Source organism: Macaca fascicularis, chromosome 12 (assembly GCF_037993035.2).
Source record: "Macaca fascicularis isolate 582-1 chromosome 12, T2T-MFA8v1.1".
In the NCBI taxonomy this organism is placed as follows: Eukaryota; Metazoa; Chordata; class Mammalia; order Primates; family Cercopithecidae; genus Macaca; species Macaca fascicularis.
Genome location: NC_088386.1, coordinates 1453036 through 1477570, shown reverse-complemented (window position 1 = coordinate 1477570; position 24535 = coordinate 1453036). Strand labels below are relative to the sequence as shown.

The following is a 24535-nucleotide window of genomic DNA, read 5'->3' as shown; positions in this document are numbered from 1 at the left end:
TGGAAGCTTTTGGAATATTAAAGAGATTAGCTTTGTCTATTTACATGAGTTGGGACTATTTCTTCCTTGTTAATCATTTATCTTTTGACTTTGCTTATGGTGCTTTTTGCCGGCCAAAGCTTTTGACAGTCATGACTTCTGGATTTCGAATAATACGTAGAAAGGCCCTCTTTACTCCAATACTAAAAAGGAATTTCCCCATGTTTTCTTCTTGTCCTTTTATGATTCCATGGTTACACATTTATATATATATATATATATATATATTTTTTTTTTTTTTTTTTTTGAGACGGAGTCTTGCTCTGTCGCCCAGGCTGGAGTGCAGTGGCAGCAATCTCAGCTCACTGCAACCTCTGCCTTCCGGATTCAAGAGATTCTCCTGCCTCAGCCTCCTGAGCAGCTGGGATTACAGATGTGTGCCACCACCCCCAGCTAATTTTTGTATTTTTAGTAGAAACGCTTTTTCACTATGTTGGCCACGCTGGTCTTGAACTCCTGACCTCGTGATCTGCCCACCTCCGCCTCCCATAGTGCTGGGATTACAGGCATGTCAGCGCGCCCAGCTGTTTTTATTTTATAAACGACTGAAAAAAGACCAGAGCCAGGCCTCCTCCCTTCCGTCACTAATCTTTATTGCAATAACTCCCTCCTTTGTCATCCTGTACCTAGCTCAGACCAGACGACACCCCAAACAGAAACACCAAGACACGCACCTCTTTAATATGAAATAATAAACATACCTCCCCCCAGAGACCCCCTGAACTAATCAAATCATTGTAACTATATACTAAGCTTTACATAAAAATACTAACATTTGGCCGGGCGCGGTGGCTCACACCAGTAATCCCAGCACTTTGGGAGGCCGACGTGGGTGGCTGACCTGAGGTCAGGAGTTGGAGACTAACCTGACCAACACGGAGAAACCTCGTCTCTACTAAGAACACAAAAATTAGCCAGGTGTGGTGGCGGGCGCCTGGAATCTCAGTTACTCGGGAGGCCGAGGCAGGGAAATCGCTTGAACCCGGGAGGCGGAGGTTGCAGTGAGCCGAGATCGCCCCATTGCACTCCAGCCTGGGTGACAAGAGCGAAACTCCGTCTCAAAAAAAAAAAAAAAAAACAACGAACATTCTAGTACACCTTTCCTGAATTCTGTCTATATAAATGATTCCGCACTTCTACACTTGAAACCGACTTGCATTCTCTGAAATCTGCACTCCTGAGCGGGCGCCCGCAGCCTCCACACTGGCAAAGGCTCCGTGAGCTGAGCTCCGCCCCGCTCCGCCCCCCGGGGACAAGGCTCGACTCCCGGGTGCGGCCATAGCGGCCCGCGCCCTGGCGTCCGGGCACACACAAGGGTTTCTGCGGCGCGGGACTATCTCAAAATATAAATCAAATACTTTTTTCACAGAGCGTGAATGCAAAAACTACAGCTACGCCCCATCCGTTCGCTAATTGCGGCGGGCCCGCGCTCGTCCATCCGGGCGTCTCGAGGGCGCCGGCGGGAGCGCGCACGCTGCGCAGTCACGTGCCTGGCGCGCCCCCGTCGCGGCGAGCTCGGGCGGAAGTGAGGTCGACGACTCCGGTGGCTGCGCAGCGTCGGCGGGGAGCGCGGGCTGCGGAGAGGCGGGCCGGGCCAAGCGGAGCCGAGCTAGCGGGAGCGCGGCGCCGGGGAGGCGGCGGAGACGCGGGGCTCGGAGGGTCAGCCTCTTATCGTAGCCGGTCTCCTCGGCGCGCCCTCCCTCGTTTCGCCCCACGGCCAAGCCCGCCGCGGGCCGGCGTGCGCTGGTCACTGAGGCCCAGGTCGCCGCCGCGGCGCGGTGAGTGGGGGCGGGCGGCGGGCGACTGCGCGTCCAGGCCGGAAGTGCGGCGCTTTGTGCGGCCGGCTCGGGGCGGTGCCAAGGTCGGCCCGCGGCTCGGGGTCGCTTGGCGTCCGGACCGGCCTGGGGTGCGCTTTGTCCCGCGGGCAAGGCCGGGCGGGGGCCGGGGGCGGAGCTCGGCCGGACACGTACTCGGGCAGGTGCGGTCTTGGCGGCGCGGGCCTGCCGCCGAGGTGGCTTGGCGGCGCGGGGCGTTCTCCTAAAGGTCGGGGTCGCAGCCGTCAGGAATGCGAGCGTGAAACACGGGGGCAGAGCGCTGTGACAATAGTCATTTCTTACGTGTAACTACTCACTTTGTCTACCCACGAAGTAAAGATAATTTTTTTTTTTTTTTTTGGCTTGGCGGCATCTGAGCGTTCTCTTTCCAGCTTGAAAAGGCACGATTTAAATTACAGGCTTTTAAGATTTCCTTCAGAAAGGACGTTTCGTGGCCCATCCTGGGTTAACTTTGAAAAAAGAGTGCAGTGCGCCTTTACGACGTCCACAAATAAGGGTATTTCTGTTTTATAGTGTATGTGAACATGAAGTGTGCATCTCATGGGCTGTTTGAGTTTATGTTTAGTCATTAAAATAAAACATAAGAATATTTTGCATTGTTTTCGCATGCCAGGAAGTTTTACAAATAAAAAGGTTTATGTAGTTTCCACTCCTTAAACTTTCAGGTCATCCTTGTGTAATTTGAGATGACTTTTCTCAAATACTGTGGATGAAAGATTCTGGATTAAATAAAACTTTTTGGTTTTGGCAATAACAGGAACACATTTTTAAGCTTTTGTAGATAAAGAAGGAGTGGGTTATTTTTGCTTTGACAGCCAAGATTTGAACAGTGTAAGGCTATTCTAATTTTGAAGCTAGTGTTGCAGAAATTGTGAAAATCTTGCTTCTCTTTGTCTTTACAAAGCCGGCTTACTTTGGTGGAGTGTTGGCATATGTTACTCATGTAACATTTTGGAATGTTTCTGAATACAAGAAAGCTTTAAAGTGAGTTAAAATTAGTTGTGATTTTGATTAAATGAAAGTTAAGGTCTGGTAGAAGGCGGCCTATAGACTTTTAAGAGTTGGAGCCTGCTTTCTTTGGGTTCTCCTGGATGTTCTCTATGCAGCATTCACTAGAAATGCCCAAGCAGGTAGTTCTCTTCTGACTCCTGCAGAGTCAGAAGAGTGGAAGGATTAGGCTGTGTGTGTAAGTTAATTGCCTGGAACCTAGAAGGCGGGAGTAAGCAGCCCAGGTCGTCTTATTAGATCTTAATATATTTGTTAGGAAATGAGAGCAGTGTAATGCCATAGAAGTAGAGGATTAAAATTGAAAAAAATCTACAGTGCGTTTTAAAATTATTTTTTAATAGGTTCCGTAGTTTAAAGGGAAATTATACCAAAGTTGTCTTTAGACAGTTTTTTTCCTGCATTAATTGAGCACGATTTTTTTTTTCTTTTTTTTTTTTAGACGAGTCACCCTCTGTCGCTCAGGCTGGAGCACAGTGGTGGGATCGCCTCTCACTGCAAGCTCCGCCTCCCAGATTCACGCCGTTCTCTTGCCTCAGCCTCCCAAGTAGCTGGGACTACAGGCGCCCGCCACCACGCCCGGCTAATTTTTTTGTATTTTTTTTTAGTGGACACGGGGTTTCACCGTGTTAGGCAGGATGGTCTCGATATCCTGACCTCATGATTTGCCCGCCTTGGCCTCCCAAAGTGGTGGGATTACAGGCGTGAGCCACCGCGCCCGGCCAAGCACAATTTTAAAAGAACAGTACACCAGTGTAATAGAGTGATACTTTTTTCATGCCTTGTGTCCAGTCTATTAAGTCTGTCTGATTGTACTGTGTAGAAATACATGAATTCCTCCCAGTCAGATGCAAACCCAAACCTTGGTAATGAAGGTAAAGTTTGGGGGAGAGTAGAGAACTTCTCTTTTCTTTTTTTTTTGTGAGATGGAGTGTAGCTCTGTCTCCCGGTCCAGAGTGCAATGGTGTGATCTCTGCTCACTGCAGCCTCCTCCTCCCGGGCTCAAGGGATTCTCCTGTCTCAGCCTCCCGAGTAGTTGGGATTACAGGCACACACCACTGCGCCCAGCTAATTTTTGTATTTTTAGTAGATACAGGGTTTTACCGTGTTACCCAGTCTGGTCTTGAACTGTTGACCTCAGGTGGTCCACCCATGTTGGTCTCCCGAAGTGCTGGAGCCTCCGCACCCGGCCTATATGCTCTTTTTATTTTATTTTATTTTATTTTATTTTATTTTATTTTATTTTATTTTTTTGAGACAGTTTTGCTCTGTTGCCCAAGCTGGAGTGCAGTGGTGTGATCTCGGCTCACTGCAACCTTCTCCTCCCAGGTTAAAGTGATTCTCCTGCCTCAGCCTCCCAAATAGCTGAGATTACAGGTGCATGCCACCATGCCCATGTAATGTTTGTGTTTTTAGTAGAGATGGGGTCTCATCTCACTATGTTGGCCAGGCTGGTCTCGAACTCCTGACCTCAAGTGATCCACCCACGTCGGCCTCCCAAAGTGCTGAGATTACTGATGTGAGCCACCCCTTCCAGCCTCTTTTTTAAAAATATATTTTTGGCCAGGCGTGGTGGCTCACCCCTGTAATCCCTGCACTTTGGGAGGCCGAGGCCAGCAGATCACGAGGTCAGGTGATGGAGAACATCCTGGCTAACACGGTGAAACCCCGTCTCTACTAAAAATCCAAAAATATTAGCCGGGCATGGTGGCGGGTGGCTGTAGCCCCAGCTACTTGGGAGGCTGAGGCAGGAGAATGGTGTGAACCCAGGAGGCAGAGCTTGCAGCGAGCCGAGATTGTGCCACTGCACTCCAGCCTGGGCGACAGAGTGAGACTCCATCCCAAACAAACAAACCAAAAAATATATATATATAATATATATTAAATTTGTATAGAGATGGGAGTCTCACTATATTGCCCAGGCTCATCTCAAACTTCTGAGCTCAAGCAGTCCTGCCTCAGCTTCCCGAAGCACTGGTGTTACAGGCACTTGCCACCACGTCTACAAGCTTTTGTTGATGATGTCAGACATTACTGAGACTTTCCAATGTTGATTTTTCTGAGTATTGTATCTTGTATATTGGTGTTTCTGAGAGTGAATTTAAACCTCTTGAAATTAGGTTTGTTGATATAAAATTTTAAAGGCCTGGTATTGTAGTATTTCATTCTTAGTGCTCTGTGTGGGAACTTTGTTTAGAGACGATATGTTTCCAAACTAGGAAAAAATAGTGTAGTGATGGGTCTTTCTTTCTTTTTTTTTTTTTTTTTGAGATGGAGCCTCACTGTTGCCCAGGCTGGAGTGCAGTGGCATGATCTTGGCTCACTGAAACCTCTGCCTCCTGGGTTCAAGTGATTCTCTTGCCTCAGCCTCCCAAGTAGGTGGGACTACAGGTACGCGCCACCAGGCCGGCTAATTTTTGTGTTTTTAGTAGAGACAGCGTTTCACCATGTTGGCCAGGCTGGTCTGGAACTCCTGACCTCGTGATCTGCCCGCCTTGGCCTCCCAAAGTGCTGGGATTACAGGTGTGAGCCACCATGCCCAGCCAGGTCTTTCATTTTAAAGACAGACTTTTCTTCTGATTGTTATTTGATTTTCAAGTTAGGAATTTTTGCTGTCATCTTTTTAAAGGTAATCTGACATTTGTCTATTCTAATGCAGGTGTCAAACCACCCGTAGGAATTCTGACAGTTGAGTCATTTCAAATGGGAAGCTAAAAAAGTGGTAAGCTCGGCCTGGTGCGGTGGCTCACGCCTGTATTCCCAGCACTTTGAGAGGCCAAGACAGGCGGATTGCCTGAGGTTGGAAGTTCGAGACCAACCTGACCAACATGGAGAAACCCTGTCTCTACTAAAAGTACAGAATTAGCTGGGTGTGATGGCACATGCCTGTAATCACAGCTACTCAGGAGGCTGAGGCAGGAGAATCGCTTGAACCTGGGAGTCAGAGGTTGCAGTGAGCCAAGATCGCGCCTTTGCACTCCGGCCTGGGAAACGAAAGTGAAAACACTCTGTCTCAAAAAAAAAAAAAAAAAGGTGGTAAGCTCTAGATCCAGCCTTGGGTTTGGGTTTCTTTTTTTTTTTTTTTTTTTTTGAGACTGAGTCTCGCTGTGTCTCCCAGGCTGGAGTGCAGTGGCGTGATCTCGGCTCACTGCAAACTCCGCCTCCCGGGTTCACGCCATTCTCCTGCCTCAGCCTCCCAAGTAGCTGAGACTACAGGCGCCCGCCACCACGCCCGGCTAGTTTTTTGTATTTTTAGTAGAGACGGGGTTTCACCATGTTAGCCAGGATAGTCTCGATCTCCTGACCTCGTGATCTGCTGGCCTCGGCCTCCCAAAGTGCTGGGATTACAGGCTTGAGCCACCGCGCCCGGCCCGGGTTTGGGTTTCTTAGTCCACACCAAGTGAGACTGGAAAGTTGGTGGTTACAGGGAGATTTTAGTGGCACTAAAATTTCAGGTAGATTGGTGATGGTGTGTTTTTTCTTTAGTTTTGCATTATGCAAAATTGAAAATACAGCAATACAGTACACAACCTTATATCCGACATCTTGATATAAAGATTATTAGCATTTTGTTGTATTTGCTCTTTTTATAGAAATATTTTAAATCATAGATGTATCATTTTCAATTTTATGTACTTTATGGTGTCTCTACAAATTTATGTATTTATAGATAATCACAGTACTGTTATCAGGCTTAAACATAATTGTTTCGTACCAGCTGATACCCAGTATTTAGTCGTGTCCCAGATATCTTTAAACTCTGCTTACAGTTGTTTCAGTCTAAATCAAGAGTCCAAACAAAATTCATCTATTGCCTTTATATCTAAGTCTATTTTAATCTAGAACTATCTAGCTTTCCTCCTCTCCCTCCCCTTTTTCCCCCCACCGTTGCCTTGTTGAAGAAACTGGGTCATTTGTCCTCTGGAATGTCCCACTTTTGGGGTTTGTCCGATTGCTTCATGGTGTCATTCAGCATATTTCCTCCTACTCCTGCCTTTCTTGTAAACTGGAAGTTAGATGTAAAGGTTCCATCTGATTTTTTTTTTTTTTTCCTTCAGACGGAGTCTCGCTCTGTGGCCCCAGCTGGAGTGCAGTGGTGCGATTTCAGCTCACTGCAGCCTCTACCTTCCAGGTTCAAGCATTCTCATGCCTCAGCCTCCCGAGTAGCTGGGATTACAGGTGTGCGCCACCACACCCAGCTAATTTTTGTGTTTTTAGCAGAGACAGGGTTTCACCATGTTGCCCAGGCTGGTCTCGAACGCCTGGCCTCAAGCAATCCACCCTTGTCAGCCTCCCAAAGTGCTGGGATTACGGGGATGTGCCACTGCAACCAGCCGAGTAGAGTTTTATTATTATTCTAGGCTATAAGTCAGGTCATTATGGAAGGAGAGCTTCCTAACATCCTTCAGTACTTCATTTGGGTTTGCAGTTTTTGGCTGTTAGGAATAATGCTGTTATAAATGTTCATGTCCAACTGTAGGCGTAGCATGTGTTTTCACTTCTCTTGGGTATATCCCTAGGAGTGGAATTGTGGGGTCATGTGGTAATTCTGTTTACCTGTGCTGCTCAGGAGCTTCCTTGCCTACCAGACGGCATCTCCACTCAGCCCATATTTAAGGGTCTCCACCTGGTGGTTGTAACCTAAGCTGTCTCCACAATTACCTATTACTGATTCCCTACATAGAGCCTAAGCTCCAAACAAACTCAATTGCCTAATATTCCTAAAATGCATCTTGCTTTTTCTCATTTTTGTGGGTGATTTGATCCTATCCATTGTTTACTGGAAATGATGCCCTTTAATTATTATTATGTTTTGAGACGGAGTCTTGCTCCGTTGCCAGGCTGGAGTGCAGTGGCACAATCTCAGCTCACTGCAACCTCTGCCTCCCAGGTTCAAGTGATTCTCCTGCTTCAGCCTCCTGTGTAGCTGGGATTACAGGCACCTGCCAACACGCCTGGCTAATTTTTGTTGTATTTTTAGTAGAGATGGGGTTTCACCATGTTGGCTAGGCTGGTCTCCAACTTCTGACCTCAAGTGATCCTCCCAACTTGACCTCCCAAAGTACTGGGATTATAGGCATGAGCCACTGTGCCGGCCTAATGTTGCCCTTTAATCAAGTTTTTCCTATTTCTTCCCTCCCCCATAGAATTTTTGCTCTCCCCTCTCAGCCCTCAGAGCACTTTATTCTCTTGTGACTCTTAACACTTGTTGCCTTGTATCATACTTTTAGGCCGGGCACGGTGACTCACGCCTGTAATCCCAACACTTTGGGAGGCCGAGGTGGGCGCATCACGAGGTCAGGAGATGGAGACCATCCTGGCTAACCCAGTGAAACCCCGTCTCTACTAAAAATACAAACAATTAGCTGGGTATGGTGGCAGGTGCCTGTAGTCCCAGCCACTCGGGAGGCTGAGGCAGGAGAATGGCGTGAACTTGGGAGGTAGAGCTTGCAGTGAGCCGAGATTTGGCCACTGCACTCCAGCCTGGACGACAGAGCGAGACTCCGTCTCAAAAAAAAAAAGTATTTGTACTTTTAATCTTATGTATATGTCTGCACTGTCCAATACAATAGCTGTCACGGGCCGGGCGCGGTGGCTCAAGCCTGTAATCCCAGCACTTTGGGAGGCCGAGACGGGCGGATCACGAGGTCAGGAGATCGAGACCATCCTGGCTAACACGGTGAAACCCCGTCTCTACTAAAAAATACAAAAAACTAGCCGGGCGAGGTGGCGGGCACCTGTAGTCCCAGCTACTCAGGAGGCTGAGACAGGAGAATGGCCCGAACCCGGGAGGCGGAGCTTGCAGTGAGCTGAGATCCGGCCACTGCACTCCAGCCTGGGCGACAGAGCGAGACTCCGTCTCAAAAAAAAAAATAAAATAGCTGTCACGTACACAGGACTATTGAAGTTAATTAAACTAAAAATTCAGTTACCATATTTAGACAGTACAGACACGTTTTCATCTATGTTTTTGCGATAGGGTCTTGCTCCATTGTCTGAGCTATATGATTATAGCTCACTGTGGCCTTGAACTCCCAGACTCAACTGATCTCAGATAGCTGGGACCACAAGTGTGCACCACCACATCCAGCTAATCTTTTTACTTTTTGTACAGACAGGGTCTTGCCATCTTGCCAGGGCTTGTTTCCATCTTTGTGAAAGTTCTGTTGAACAGTGCTTTTCTAGATTGTAAAACTCAGAAGAGATTGTGACTTGACCTTTGGTTTTATCTCTGGTCTTTTTGTAGTGCTTTGCTTATCTGGAATTCAACTAAGAAATAAAATTAACTCCTGGCACAGAAGAAAGAAATAACATTTGGGAAATATTTGCTTCTTGGGAGATGATAGTTGAACCAGAGAAGTATGTGAAATATTTGCAGACCTCCATAATTTCTTTGTTGCACATTTGCCAAGCATGGGTTAAAAGTACAGGGGAATAGGGATTGGCAGTTGCTAGTTTGTTTATTCCTGAACTATAGGGTAAGACACACAAGTGATTCTCCTGCTTACCTGCTTGTTTGTATACTTGTTTTCTCCCTACTCTGAACTGTAGGCCTGCACTGTCCAGTATAGTAACCCCTAGCCACATGTGACTACTTATGTTGAAGTTAAATAAAGCTAAAAGATGCAGTCTCATATACTAGCCTTATTTTTCAGGTGCTCAGCACACTTGGCAGGCGGCTGCTGTAGGGGACAGCACAGATAGAGAAGGATGTGGTCATTTTACAAAGTTTTGTTGGTCATTGCTGGTCAAGACCTATCACATAGCTGTAGCTGTAAATGGCATGACAATTTTGGCATTTGGCTTTGGTTTTGAAGCTTAAAAAAATTAGACAGTTCAGGTAATGAATGTTTTAGTTACTAAAGTTGCCAGTTGATTCCTAATTTAATCCAGAACTTCCTGTTACAGAGGCTAAGGATGTGACCTAATATTTTCTTCTTAGTACAGGATTGCTTGGTTGTGAGTATTCTAAATGAGTCAAATGAGCTGAAAATTTGAAGTGGTTTCTTTTCGTATTTTGTCTTTGTAATGGATTTTGACGCCTAGAGTGTTCTGAAAGGCATTTGTTTTTTAGAAAGTTGGTAGGTAGTTGCACCTATTTTGTACCAGGTGTTGTTATTGATGCTGGAGACAATTGCCTTTAAGCAGAATCAGGTACATGTTCCCTGCTTGTTTTGGCTACATTCTAAATGGGAATGTGGGGAAGGCAGACCTAAAATGCACATTTTGTGTTTTGTTACTCATTACCTATTTTTCAGAGATGGACGCTTTCTGTATTGCCCAGGCTGGTCTTGAACTCCTGGCCTCAAGTGATCCTCCCACAGTGCTGGGAATACAGGCATGAGCCATTGTACTCAGCCTAAAAATAGACTTTTTTTAGGTCTAGCAGTTTTAGGTTTACAGCAAAATTGAGCAGAAGGTACAGAGGTTTACAGCTAAATTGAGCAGAAGGTACAGAGAGTTCCCATATAGCCCCCTACCCCACACATGCTGTTTTAAATCTTTTTTTTTTTTTTTTTTTTTGAGACGGAGTCTCGCTCTGTCACCCAGGCTGGAGTGCAGTGGCCGGATCTCAGCTCACTGCAAGCTCCGCCTCCCGGGTTTACGCCATTCTCCTGCCTCAGCCTCCCGAGTAGCTGGGACTACAGGCGCCCGCCACCGCGCCCAGCTAGTTTTTTGTATTTTTTAGTAGAGACGGGGTTTCACCGTGTTAGCCAGGATGGTCTCGATCTCCTGACCTTGTGATCCGCCCGCCTCGGCCTCCCAAAGTGCTGGGATTACAGGCTTGAGCCACCGTGCCCGGCCTGCTGTTTTAAATCTTAAAGATCATCTTAATCTTTATAACCACATGCATCAGTGAGTAATTTACCAGATGAGAAATAGTGAAAGCTCACACTCTAATACACTGCATTTTTAGGAGGCCAAGGCGGGAGGATCACTGGAACTCAGGAGTTCAAGACCAGCCTGAGTGATGGGGCAAGACTCTGTCTCTACTAAAATGAGCCAGATGTGGCAATGCACACCTGTAGTCATGGCTACTCTGGAGGCTGAGGTGGGAAGATCACTTAAGCTTGGGTGATCAAGTCTGCAGTGAGCTATGACTGACAGAGCAAGACCACGTCTAAAAAATAAATAAATAAAGTTAAATAATACACTGGATAGGAGTCAGAGGAGCTTACTGGAGAGTTGAATGGGAATCAATTCCCAACAATACTTCTGTTGGGGAAGGGATGGAGTCCTGGTTGTGGCTGTACAAGTTATTGAACTTGTCAGGAAAAGGAAATATTTATGGATGATAAAACATTGAATGGATTAATAGAGTTGCTGGGCTGTAACCAATTAGTCTTTATTGGGAAAAAAAATTTAACAAATTTTTAAAGAAATACAGGAAACTGGCCGGGCGCGGTGGCTCAAGCCTGTAATCCCAGCACTTTGGGAGGCCGAGACGGGCGGATCACGAGGTCAGGAGATCAAGACCATCCTGGCTAACACGGTGAAACCCCATCTCTACTAAAAAATACAAAAATCTAGCCGGGCGAGGTGGCGACTGTAGTCCCAGCTACTTGGGAGGCTGAGGCAGGAGAATGGCGTAAACCCGGGAGGCGGAGCTTGCAGTGAGCTGAGATCCCGCCACTGCACTCCAGCCTGGGAGACAGAGCGAGACTCCGTCTCAAAAAAAAAAAAAAAAAGAAATACAGGAAACTAGTGTGGCATGGTGGCACACACCTGTAGTCCCATCTACTCAAGAAGCTGAGGTGGGTGGATCTCTTGGGCCCAGGAGTTTAAAACCAGCCTGGGCAACATGATGAAACCTCATCTCTATTTAAAACACACACACACACACACACACACACACACACAAAACCTAGCCAGGTATGGTGGCACCATACCTGTAGTCCCAGCTACTAGGGAGGCTGAGGTGGGATAATCACTTGCACCCAGGAGGTCAAGGTTGCAGTGAGCTGAGATTGTGCCACTGAACTCCAACCTGGGCAACAGAGCAAGACCCTGTTTTGGGGTGGGGTAGGGGGCGGGGGGAAGAAATACAGTCCCAGCACTTTGGGAGGCTGAGGTGGGCGGATCACGAGGTCAAGAGATGAGACTGTCCTGGCTAACATGGTGAAACCCCGTCTCTACTAAAAATACAAAAATTAGCTGGGTGTGGTGGCACACGCTTGTAGTCCCAGCTACATGGGAGGCTGAGGCAGGAGAATCACTTAAACCTGGGAGGTAGAGTTGCAGTGAGCTGAGATTGTGCCTCCAGCCTGGCGACAGAGCGAGACTCTGTCTGAGAAAAAAAAAAAATAATAATAGTAAATAAATACAGGAAACTGCAGAAGGAACACTAAATCCACTCCTGTCTAGAGTCAGTCACTGTTCATATTTTTATATATTTCCTTTGAGACTTTTTTTCTGTTTGTGCAGGGATACACATCTTTATACATATAGGTGTTTATTTGGGATCATACTGTGTAGTGCAGGATGCATTGTAATACCCTACTTTGTTTTCACTTAACATTGTATTATTCTGTTTTTAAACATTTCATGAAAAGCAGCTGCCTGCTACTTCATGTCCTGGATATATCTTGGTTAACTGTCCTCCGTTAGGAGAACATTTTGGTTACTTGTAGAATTTTCCGCTTGTTTTTTTTGCGACAAAGTCTGGCTCTGTTGCCCACCTTGGAGTGCAGTGGCACGAGCTTGGCTCACTGCCATTTCTACCTCCTGGATTCAAGTGATTCTTGTGCCTCGGCCTCCCAAGTAGCTGGGATTACAGGTGTGTGTCACCACAGTTGGCTAATTTTTGTTTTGTTTTTGTTTTGTTTTGTTTTTGAGATGGAGTCTTGCTCTGTAGCCAGCCTGGAGTGCAGTGGTGTGATCTTGGCGCACTGCAACCTCCGACTACCTGGTTCAGGCGATTCTCCTCCCTTAGCCTCCTGAGCAGCTGGATTACAGGCGCGCGCCACGACGACCAGCTAGTTTTTGTATTTTTAGTAGAGATGGGGTTTCACCATGTTGGCCAGGATGGTCTCGATCTCCTGACCTAGTGATCCCTCCACCTCGGCCTCCCAAAGTGCTGAGATTACAGGCATGAGCTACCATGCCCGGCCAATTTTTGTATTTTTAGTAGAGATGGAGTTTCACCATGTTGGCCAGGCTGGTCTCACACTCCTGACCTCAGGTGATCTGCCCACCTCGGCCTCCCAAAGTGCTGGGATTACAGTTGTGCGCCACCGTACCTGGCCTTTCCCCTTGTTTTTAGTGAACATAGAGCTAACAATTTTTAATCCTTAGCTTCTGATGGACTGAGGAGAAGTGTGAAGAAAAGTTTATCATGCCCTGGTTTGGCACCCATTAGGACATTGAGTGTCCCTTTTTTGTTCTCTGCTGGTTGTGGACAGCATGAAATGTATTGTTTTATAAGCAGCACAGAGAAAGCACTCTAGCTGCCTGCTTTTTTAGGACTGGTACTGGAGAACAATCAGAGGGCAAAAGTGCTTGGCTAAATCGCCTTTTTTTTCTTTTAGTTTTTGCAATCATGAATCCGGTTTATAGTCCTGGATCTTCTGGGGTTCCCTATGCAAATGCCAAAGGAATTGGTTATCCAGGTAAGCAAGTACAATTTTGTTTTCATTTTTGAACTTTGAATACGTGGTATATTTTCATGTCACTTTTTTTTATTGACAAACGTAGCTCTAAGTGGCTTAGACAAGAAAGAAAATACCTGGAAGTAAACAATCAAGTGGTAGGACTGGATTTGGTCAAAACTTGATCTAGTGGCTCCAGCAGTTGGGACCAGGATGTAGTTTCTCTACCTCCTGGTCTCAGCTTCACTTCCTCAGTGTTAACTTAGTGTTGGTCACAGGTCCCATTCCTTCTCATTGTGGTCTCTGAAGTTCAGGCCCCTCGCAGTAGTCCCTCACTAAGAGCCTCTTTACCTTCACCCTACAGGAAAGCCCGATGGGGCTGCTTGTTCTCTGTTCAAACCAGTTCTGGGCTTTGTTCTGATTAAACTCAGCGTCTCTCCCTGGTCCATAAAGGGGAGTCTGCTGATTGACTTAGGCCTGATCCACATCCCTTTGGTGGAGTCAGCTAGTCAAATATGGACTGCAAGTGAAGGTTGCAAGGAAATGGATATTGAGGGAACGAGAGCTGGTTGGTCAAAAATAACAAATGGTTGTTCCCTTTGGTGACTTTGCACAAGGAGTAGTTATTTGTGATGATACAGTTTCAGTTTGGGTTCTGATAATATGATAGAAGAGATAACCCCAAAACTTTGTTGCTGTAAGACTCTCAGAAAATGAAATAAAACATTTTACAAATGTATAACTGAACTTGCAGGAGGTAAGAGAGATAGCTGGGGTCAAACGTGAAAGCCCTGTTAAACTCAGCTCTCCTGGCCTTTGAACTAATGTCCTGCCTCTCCTGGGGACATGTGCTATTTGTGGGTTTTAGCAACCCACATGGGGGTAGAGACTGAGTCTTAGGACCCTTGCAACAGGGAATGGAAGTGAGACTTCTTATCAATCATTCTCGCCCCTCTGGAGAGGGATACTCCCCACCAAAGAGATAGACTAAACAGTCTAGTCATCCAGTGGCCCCATAAGGAAGTTTGGATGCTTGGGCTCTGAGAACAGGGGGAGATCCTTACTAAGACTTTGTAAGCATTCAGAGATGTTTGGGGCTCTAGCTTGTATTATACTCCCCAGGGGTTCAGAAGTTGAGAAATTAACGTAAAAATAGTCTCCAGGCTTCGTTACTCCTGGAGCATCTGACAGCAGCGAATGCAGAACTGCTGTGGGGGCGTATGTTCACAACCCAGGTTGCGTGGGCTTCCTGCAGGCAAAGTTCTGCCTGCTAGCATGGGATGCCTCCCATCAAGTAAGAGGCACCACCCATGACAGACTGCAGGAGAAGAACCATCAGGTAGAAACTATGTCACGTGGACAAATTTAGAAGAATTGTAGATAGAAAGAATCAGAAACATAAGAGGGGAACAAGATGCTGGGAAAAAAGAACTAGCTGGAACTTTAAGAAATGAAACAAAATGGCGTATGAACAAGTTTCAGGTTAATGTCAAGACAAAACACTTGTGGAGAGAAGAAACCAGAATGCAACATAAGGAAAGGCAGGAAAACAACAGTAAAGAAACTGGCCGGGCGCGGTGGCTCACGCCTGTAATCCCAGCACTTTGGGAGGCTGAGATGGGAGGATCACGAGGTCAGGAGATCGAGACCATCCTGGCTAACATGGTGAAACCCCCATCTACACTAAAAATACAAAAAATTAGCCGGGTGCAGTGGCGGGCACCTGTAGTCCCAGGTACACGGGAGGCTGAGCCAGGAGAATGGCGTGAACCCGGGAGGCGGAGCTTGCAGTGAGCCAAGATTGCGCCACTGCACTCCAGCCTGGGCAACAGAGCAAGACTCTGTCTCAAAAAAAAAAAAAAAAAAAAGAAACATCTGGAGCTCTTCTCCAGGACTGAGTAGAGAAACCATAAGAAAAGGAGTGGCAGGCCGGGCGCGGTGGCCCACGCCTGTAATCCCAGCACTTTGGGAGGCCGAGGTGGGTAGATCACGAGGTCAGGAGATGGAGACCATCCTGGCTAACACGGTGAAACCCCGTCTCTACTAAAAATACAAAAACATTAGCCAGGCGTGGTGGCGGGAGCCAGTCGTCCCAGCTGCTCAGGAGGCTGAGGCAGGAGAATGGCAAGAACCCGGGAGGTGGAGCTTGCAGTGAGCAGAGATCGTGCCACTGCACTCCAGCCTGGGCAACAGAGCAAGACTCCATCTCAAAAAAAAAAAAAGAAAAAGAAAAAGCAGTGACAGAATTTTCCAGAATTGATGAAGGATAATTTAGTGATGAGCTGTGTCAACACCAGTTTAAACAGTGTTTTAAATAGCTAAGGAGGATCCTGAGTGCAGCTGGAGCCAGAGGAATGGCCAAAACCAATGGTATTAGCACACGCTTACGGTTCTCATCAGTACAATAAGACAAGGATTGCCTCTTGTAATCACCAGTTTTGTGCAAAGCTGTGAGGATGCTGAGGTATGTGCATTTTGCTCCTGCTGTTTGGTTAGTCAAAAGCAGGGATTGGTAAGTTAGATAAAGGTCTAGATAAAAATATTTTACGCTTTGTGGATCATACCATCTCTGTCATCACAACCGCTCAACTCTGCCTTCGTAGCACAAAAGCAGCCATAGATAATACTGAGCATGTAAGGGTGTGCGTGTTCCAGTGAAACCGCGACAACAGGCAGTGTGCTGAAATTGCCGTGTGGGCTGTCATTTACTGACTGGTCAAGAGAATTGGAGTAAAACACTTTTTTAGGCTTTTTTTATTTTTGGTCTACAAAACACGTTTAAAGGAAGATTTCTGTAATTTTGAAACTTCACTGCCAAAAGCTAAGAAGATATGAGAAAGGAAAATGCTTTTATGCAACTTTGTACTCTTACTGGCCAATGGAGAGTCTGGTCTATAACTTTTCTTTTTGTTTACATTTAATGGAAAAAAGTAACTCTTCCTCAAAATGCTTTCTTCCTTTTTATTTTTTTGAGATGGAGTTTCTCTGCCCGTGCCCAACCTGTTCATTTAATTCTTCATTAACTTATAAACAGTTCTTTTATAGCTGGGCGTGGTGGCTCGTGCCTGTAATCCCAGTAATTTTTGAGAGGCTGGGGCAGGCGAATCACCTGAGGTCCGGAGTTCAAGATCAGCCTGGTCAACATAGTGAAACCCTATCTCTACTAGAAATACAAAAAATTAGCCGGATGTGTAATACCAGCTACTCGGGAGGCTGAGTCAGGAGAATCGCTTGAACCTGGGAGGCGGAGGTTGCAGTGAGCCAAGATAGCATCGTCACACTCTAGCCTAGGCAACAAAAATGAAACTCTGTCTCAAAAAAAAAAATTATTTTACTATTCTTTTAGTGCTTATTATAAAGATTATACCACTTTTATTTTTTTTATTTTTATTTTTTTGAGACAGTCTCGCTGGACATCGCCCAGGCTGGAGCGCAGTGGCACAATCTCAGCTCACTGCAATCTCCATCTCCCGGGTTCAAGTGATTCTTCCAGACTTTGTGCCGTGAAGTCAGATGAGGGTAACAGGACCTAGTGCGTGATACCCTTAGCACCCTTATTACTCTTGTTAAGTAATTTTTTTTTTTTTTTTTTTGAGACGGAGTCTCGCTCTGTCACCCAGGCTGGAGTGCAGTGGCCGGATCTCAGCTCACTGCAAGCTCCGCCTCCCGGGTTCACGCCATTCTCCTGCCTCAGCCTCCCGAGTAGCTGGGACTACAGGCGCCTGCCACCTCGCCCGGCTAAGTTTTTGTATTTTTAGTAGAGACAGGGTTTCACTGTGTTACCCAGGATGGTCTCGATCTCCTGACCTCGTGATCCGCCCGTCTCGGCCTCCCAAAGTGCTGGGATTACAGGCTTGAGCCACCGCGCCCGGCCTCTTGTTAAGTAATTATGTGATTTAGAGTTTGGAATGAAACTTCCAGAAATGTTATAATTGAAGCTGGGCACTGTGGCTTACGCCTGTAATCCCAGCACTTTGAGAGGCCAAGGTAGGTGGATCATGAGGTCAGGAGTTCAAGACCAGCCTGGTCAACATGGTGAAACCCCGTCTCTCCTAAAAATACGAAAATTAGCCAGGCCTGGTGGTAAACACCTGTAATCCCAGCTACTCAGAAGGCTGAGGCAGGAGAATCGCTTGAAACGGAGGTTGCAGTGAGCCGAGATCGTGCCACTGCATTTTAGCCTGGGCAACAAGAGTGAAACTCTTTCCCCCCCAAAATAAAAAATAAAATATATAATTGTGACCTATCAAAATTCTGAGGGAAAGCCAGGCGCAGTTCTCACACCTGTAATGGGAGGCTGAGGTGGGTGGATCACCTGAAGTCAGGAGTTTGAGACCAGCCTGGCTGATGTGATGAAACTCCGTCTCTAGTAAAAGTACAAAAATTAGGTGTGTTGGCATGCACCTGTAAGCTCCTCGGAAGGCTGAGGCAGGAGAATTGCTTGAACCTGGGAGGCAGAGGTTGCAGTGAGCCAAGATCGTGCCATTGCACTCCAGCCTGGGCGACGAAAGCAAAACTCTGTCTCAAAAGACGACAACAACAAAAAACAAAGTTCTATGGGAAGAAGACAACTAGAGACACATCGTTGGCCACACATAGTGCTCTCGGGGCTGCTTAAGTCAGTCCGTGGAGTTCTGGGGACAAAGGTAAGAGCGATGGCTTTGCAGGAACTCTGGTGATTGTGTGTCACTGCTTCAGTTGATGACATGAGATTGTTCTGTATTTTTCTTCAGCTGGTTTTCCCATGGGCTATGCAGCAGCAGCTCCTGCCTATTCTCCTAACATGTATCCTGGAGCAAATCCTACCTTCCAAACAGGTATGTGCTGGGTGATAAAATGCTTTGTACGTACAGCTGGGAGAGAAAAGTCAAGGGATGGATTTTGAGAAGGGTGGGTATAGAATTAGGACTTGGTTGAGTCGATTTCTCAAGTTCATTAAATTAGCCTGTTGATAAGTGCAACAAAAGCTTAATTCTCACTGCACTAAAGCTTTATATACTGTGTTTCTCATGTCCTCCCACAAGGCAAATCTGTAATCACTAGGTTGTTAGAGTTAACTCTGCCAGAGCATCTCTTCATGAAGTAGTATCACCTACTAGAAACTGAAGACTCTTGCCATGCTAACAGGTGGAATTTCTATGTTAATGTTTTTAGAGATAATTTTTTATTTGACTACTTTAGCACTCTGATCATATTTTTTTAAAAAGTATTATTTTCCATGTAAGGTATATATGAATATTTTTAGATTTTGGAAATCACTGTTACTATTGAAAGTGGAATTGGTTTGGGTCTGAATCGTGAGGAGATTGGTTATTTAGTGGGATTTCCTCCTGGGAGCCTGCACTTTCCGGTGTTTTCCTTTTGGACTTTTTTCACCCGCAGCAGTGGTGGTGCACACTCTGATCTGAGGCTGTGGTGTGGCCTTAATCCTGCTGGGGCAACTTTTGTCCCTCACACTAGCCTAACACAGTTAACTCTGACAGAGGAGGACACAATAGCAGTGTCCTTTCCCCAAATTCTTCCAGTTTTGTGGATCATGAAATTCTGCCTTTATGTTCTGTCCTTACATCCATCTCTTCCTTTCCATTTCTACTATGACTACCCTTGTTCAGCCTGTAGTTCACAGCCTGAAAAAAACCTTCTTGACTTGGTTGTCATGCTCCCGAGCTTTCTCTCCCTGGGTTAGTGTTCTTCCCATTTAAACCAGAGCGATGCTCCCAGATGAGTTTTTCTCAGTGGTTTCCCATGACTATAAGACACAGTTATGCCAAGAGTCTCGACTTTCAGTCCCTGGCTGTTTGCCACATTGGCCCATTTTTTCCCCTTTAGAGTGGTTTTCCTTTTGTGTTTTGCCTTGAAAGAACCATCCGTCTCATAGTGTGTATCCGTAGTTCATTCCTTTTTATTGTTATGTAGTATTTTGTTGTATGGAAATAAATATTTCAGTTTGCTTATCCATGTACCATGTGATGAACGTTTGGGTTATTTGCAGTTTTGGGCTATTAGAAATGAAAATGCTGTTAATATTTACATGCAGTTTATTGTGTGAACATATGCTTTGATTCCTCTTGAGTAATAAATACAGAGGATTCGAGTGGCTGGTTATTATGGCAGGTGTGTATTTAACTTTGTGAGGAACTGCCAAACTGTCTTCCGAAATGGTGGTACCATTTTACATTCCTGCCAGCAGTGTTTGTGAGTTGCAGTTCCTCCACATCCTTAACAACACTTGGTGTGGTCAGTCTTTTTAATTCTAGCCATTCTAGTGAATGTGTAGCAGTATCTTTTCATGTGCGTATTTGCCTTCTGTGTGACTTTGGTGAAGAATTTGTATACAGCTTTTATTGTATGTCGGTTATTGTTTTTTTATCATTGAGTTTTGAGAGTTCTTACCAGATATATGCATGTTTTTTCCCAGTCTGTGGCTTTTTCATTCTTCTAACAGTGTCTTTAAAAGTGGTTTTAAAAGTTTGGGCCAGGCGCGGTGGCTCACGTCTGTAATCCCAGCAATTTGGGAGGCGGAGGTGGGCAGATCACGAGGTCAGGAGTTCGAGACCAGCCTGGCCAACATGGTGAAACCCTGTCTCTACTAAAAATACAAAAATTAGCTGGGCTTGGAGTTGCGCTCCTGTAATCCCAGCTACTCAGGAGGCTGAGGCAGGAGAATTGCTTCAATCCAGGAGGCAGAGGTTGCAGTGAGCTGAGATCATGCCATTGCACTCCAGCCTGGGTGACAGGGTGAGACTCCGTCTCAAAAAAATGTTTGATGAGGGTTAGTCGTTTTATGGATCATGCTTTTTGGTACCATACTTAAGAAACTTGTATAACTTGGCTGGGCGCAGTGGCTCACAGCTGTCATCCCAGCACTTTGGGAGGCCGAGGCCTGCTGATCATGAGGTCAGGAGATCAAGACCGCCCTGGCTTACACGGTGAAACCCGCTCTTTACTAAAAATACAAAAAATTAGCTGGGCATGGTGGTGGGCACCTGTAGTCCCAGCTACTCGGGAGGCTGAGGCAGGAGCATGGTGAGAACCCGGGAGGCGGAGCTTGCAGTGAGCTGAGATCCCGCCACTGCACTCCAGCCTGGGCTACAGGGTGGCGAGACTGTCTCAAAAAAAAAAAAAAAAAAAGAAACCTGTGTAACCTAACTTCACAAATATTTTCTTCTTTTTTCTTGTAGAAGTTTTACACTTGTAGGTTTTTCATTTATGTCTGTGACCCATTTGGAGTTAATTTTTGTGTGTGATGGTAGGAATGGATTGAAGTTTGTATCCTCGGCATACGTATGAATGTGGCATGTGATAATCATGCTGTAGACCACCATAACATTAGTTACTCTTTTAGGATTTTCAGAGGTAGCCCACTTTTACTCATGTCTTCATGGAGGCACAAATCAGTGTGAAAATGTACTTAAAACTTTCAGCTTTTTTATTTTACAAGAAGAACCTTGAGTTTATTTCAGGCTGACAGAGCTGTTCTTGCCAAAAATGTGCAGCACTGCCTCGCAGAGGCAGGGTGGTGTTTGGAGGCCGAGTGCTGCTGACAACTTCCCACCTTGGGCGCCTCTGGGGGCCACCCTGTGGAACATGTGCCACCCATCTCATTATTATTTTGAGACGAGGTCTTGCTCTGTCGCCCAGGCTGCAGTGCAGTGGTGCAGTCACACCTCACTGCACCTTCAACTTTCCAGGCTCGAGCAATGCTCGCCCCTCAGCCTCCCGAGTAGCTGGAATTACAGGTGCACACCACCACACCCAGCTAATTTTTCTATTTTTTTGTAGAGATGGGTCTCACTGTGTTGCCTAGACTGGTCCCAAACTCCTGGGCTTAAGTGATCCTCCTGCCTCAGCCTCCCAAAGTACTGGGATATTATAGCCGTGAGCTACCATACCCAGCTTGTCACCCATCTTCTTGAACATCTCTCCTTTCTCATAGGGAGGTAAGGCCTGTGTTGTCCCTTTTCCAAGACTGCTCTCAAATTGTTCTGTAATCCAGAAGCAGGGACAGGCAGGTAGCAACTGCAGCTGCCCAAATGGCCTGCCTTGTTTAGAGGGGCATCCGCTGACGGGTGTCAGGCAGTTGTTGGGTGCCAGACTGCTGGCGCACCAGTGCCAGATCTTCTGGTCTTGTAGGAGAAGCTGTGAAATTGGTGGATGAAAAATACAAGGCAGCCAGGCACGGTGGTTCATGCCTGTAATCCTAGCACTTTGGGATGCCAAGGTGGGCAGAACACTTGAGGCCAGGAATTCAAGACCAGCCTGGCCAATATGGTGAGACCCTGTCTCTACTAAAAATACAAAAATTATCCAAGTGTAGTGGCACACACTTGTAGTCCCAGCTGTTTGGAAGGCTGAGGCAGAAGAATCAGTTGAACCTGGGAGGCAGAGGTTGCAGTGAGCCAAGATCACGCCACTGCACTCCAGCCTGGGTGACAGAGCGAGACTCTGTCTCAAAAAAAAAAAGAAAAAAGAAAGTCTTTCTGATGTCCCACAAGTGTTGTTGGCCATCTGACCTGAGTCTGGATCACAGCTGTGTGCCCATCTTTTTCTGGGATCCTCTCTGTTTTCATGTCTTAGGTGTTTGTTTTTAAGAGATGGGGGTCTTGTGGTTTCACCCAAGGTGAAGTCCAGTGGTAGTTACAGCGTTTTTCTGCTGAGTTCAGGGGATCTTCCCAACACAGCCTCCCAAACTGTTGGGATTACAGGCATAAACCACAACACCCAGCCTCATGTTTTGAATTTTTAAATTCCCTTTTCAGTGAGCCTATCCCTGTTTCTGATGAGCAAGCCAAAATTATCAGTATAAAAAATTTAAAAGAGAAGTTTTTCTCCCTTCCTGCTGCTTTCTCTCTGTCTCTCTCGCTTTCTCTCTCTCTTTCTGTGTGTGTGTGTGTGTGTGTGTGTGTGTGTGATAGGATCTCACTTTGTTGCCTAGGCTGCAGTGCAGTGGCATGAACTTGGCTCACGGCCAAGCGATCCTCCTGCCCCAGCTTCCCAAGTACCTGGAACCTTAGGCACAAGTCACCCCACCTAGATAATTTTTAAAAAATGTTTGTAGAGATGGGGTCTCACTGTATTGCCCAGGCTGGTTTCAAGTTCGTGAGCTCAAGCAGTCTTCTCACCTTGACCTCCCAAAGTGTTGGGATTACAGGAGTGAGCCACTGCACCCGGCCCCTGCTGCTTTCTTGATCTGCCTTTTGGTTCTCTTGCCATCCAGTTTGTACCCAATGCTGACTTGTGGTTTCAACGCTGTATATGTGGAGTTTGGCTTCCAGAGCACTTTTGTAATCCAAATGCCACGTATTTCTTAGCCCTCTTCCAATTGTAACATAAGAGGAATCTTGAGAACCTTGTGATGAGATGTCTTTTGCTGAAGAATTCTATTTTTCGGAATCTGGAAATGGAGAAGGTGTCATTCATTCATTTTGTCCTCCTGAACAAGGCTGTGTATGCACACATCAAGAGTGGTGATATGGTTTGGCTGTGTCCCCACCCAAATCTCATCTTGAACTGTAGCTCCCATAATCCCCACGTGTCATTGGAGGGACTTGGTGGGAGGTAATTGAATCATGGGGGTGGATTTTTCCTGTGCTGTTCCCGTGATACTGAATAAGTCTTATGAGATCTGATGGTTTTATAAAGGGCAGTTCCCCTGCACACGCTCTCTTGCCTGCCGCTGTGTAAGGTGTGCCTTTGCTCTTCCTTTGCCTTATACCATGATTGTGAGGCCTCCCAGCCATGTGGAACTGTGAGTCCATTAAACCTCTTTCCTTTATAAATTACCCAGTCTCGGGTATTTCTTTATTAGTAGTATGAGAATGAATTAATACAACTGCGCTGTCCATTTTTGGAATCAGAGCTTTGGTTTGTGGAGTTAGCTGGATGTGGCTTATACTCCTGGCTGTGTCACTCCCTGGGTAAGTAGTTTAACTTCACCTTTGGCATTGGAATAATAGATAGATAACTCCTTGATTTGTTACGGGAGGATTTCAGCGCCAAGCCTATGATCAGGCACAGATGTCAGCTGGGCCAGCGCACTGAGGCCTCTGTTCTGCTCCCACTTAGAGTCACAGGGACCTATAACTAGTATTTGTAATGAGGATCTGAAATTGTCAAAACAGTCTGTTCTTTACAAGGTGATTTAGATGTTTATTACATTAGCACTTATTTTTAAAAGATACAAATGTTGGCTGGGTGCTGTGGCTCATGCCCGTAATCCCAGCACTTGGGGAGGCTGAGGCGGGAGATCGAGGCCATCCTGGCTAACACGGTGAAACCCTGTCTCTACTAAAAATAAAAGAATTAGCCAGGCGTGGTCGCGGGCACCTATAGTCCCAGCTACTTGGGAGGCTGAGGCAGGAGAATCACTTGAACCCGGGAGGCAGAGCGATTCTCCTGCCTCAGCCTCCTGAGAAACTGGAATTACAGGCTCTCTCCACCACGCTGGCTAATTTTTGTAATTTTAGTAGAGATGGGGTTTCTCCATGTGTGTCAGGCTGGTCTTGAACTCCTGACCTCAGGTGATCCACCCACCTAAGCCTCCCAAAGTGCTGGGATTACAGACATGAGCCCCCACGCCTGGCATTTCTTTTCTTTTTGAACTCAGAATTATAGCCATAAAATGAAACCCTTGGTTTGTTTAAAAATTAAACTTCACGCATGGCAGCCAAGCAGGAGAGAATGGTCTTTGGAATATTAATAGGCTGTGAGGTCCTGTGGAGCCTGTTTCTTTCCCTCTTACAGGTTTACATTCACTTAGGTAAAAGATCGCAGTGCTCCAAAAGGCTTTTTAAAATGAACAGTAGCAGTTCCCTCCTCCCTTGTGGGAGCCCCCCCGTTTCACTCCCCATGGGCAAACTCGAGCTCTTTAATTCTTTAAAGCTGCTTTTGCTTGTGATTTCCGTGCGTCGACATGACGTGTCTCTGCTGTTCCCTGCTTCTTTTCGTAAAGTGGCACTGCTTTACTGACTTCTCACTTTGCTGCCCCTACCTTCCTTCACAGTTCTGTTATTGTGGTCACATCAGCATTGTTGACAGCTCTGTCCTCTATGTGGCGATCCTGTTGTC

General features: G+C 46.3%; 1 protein-coding gene across 7 annotated transcripts in view; it reads left to right on the top strand.

Moving 5' to 3' along the window:
- The first annotated feature begins 1575 nt into the window (after positions 1-1575).
- Positions 1576-24535, top strand: part of FAM168B (family with sequence similarity 168 member B) — a 40775-nt gene continuing 17815 nt past the window's right edge. The window contains exons 1-3 of one of the 7 annotated variants that reach the window (XM_005572809.5): positions 1576-1817; positions 13409-13489; positions 18202-18285. In XM_005572809.5, the coding sequence (XP_005572866.1) occupies positions 13420-13489; positions 18202-18285 (154 nt within the window). In that variant the 5' untranslated portion in view covers positions 1576-1817; positions 13409-13419. Of the gene's footprint in view, positions 2371-6942; positions 7059-13408; positions 13490-18201; positions 18286-24535 lie in introns of those variants that run through there. The other 6 variants (XM_005572810.5, XM_045366855.3, XM_065525327.2 and 3 more) reach the window with 6 other exon arrangements.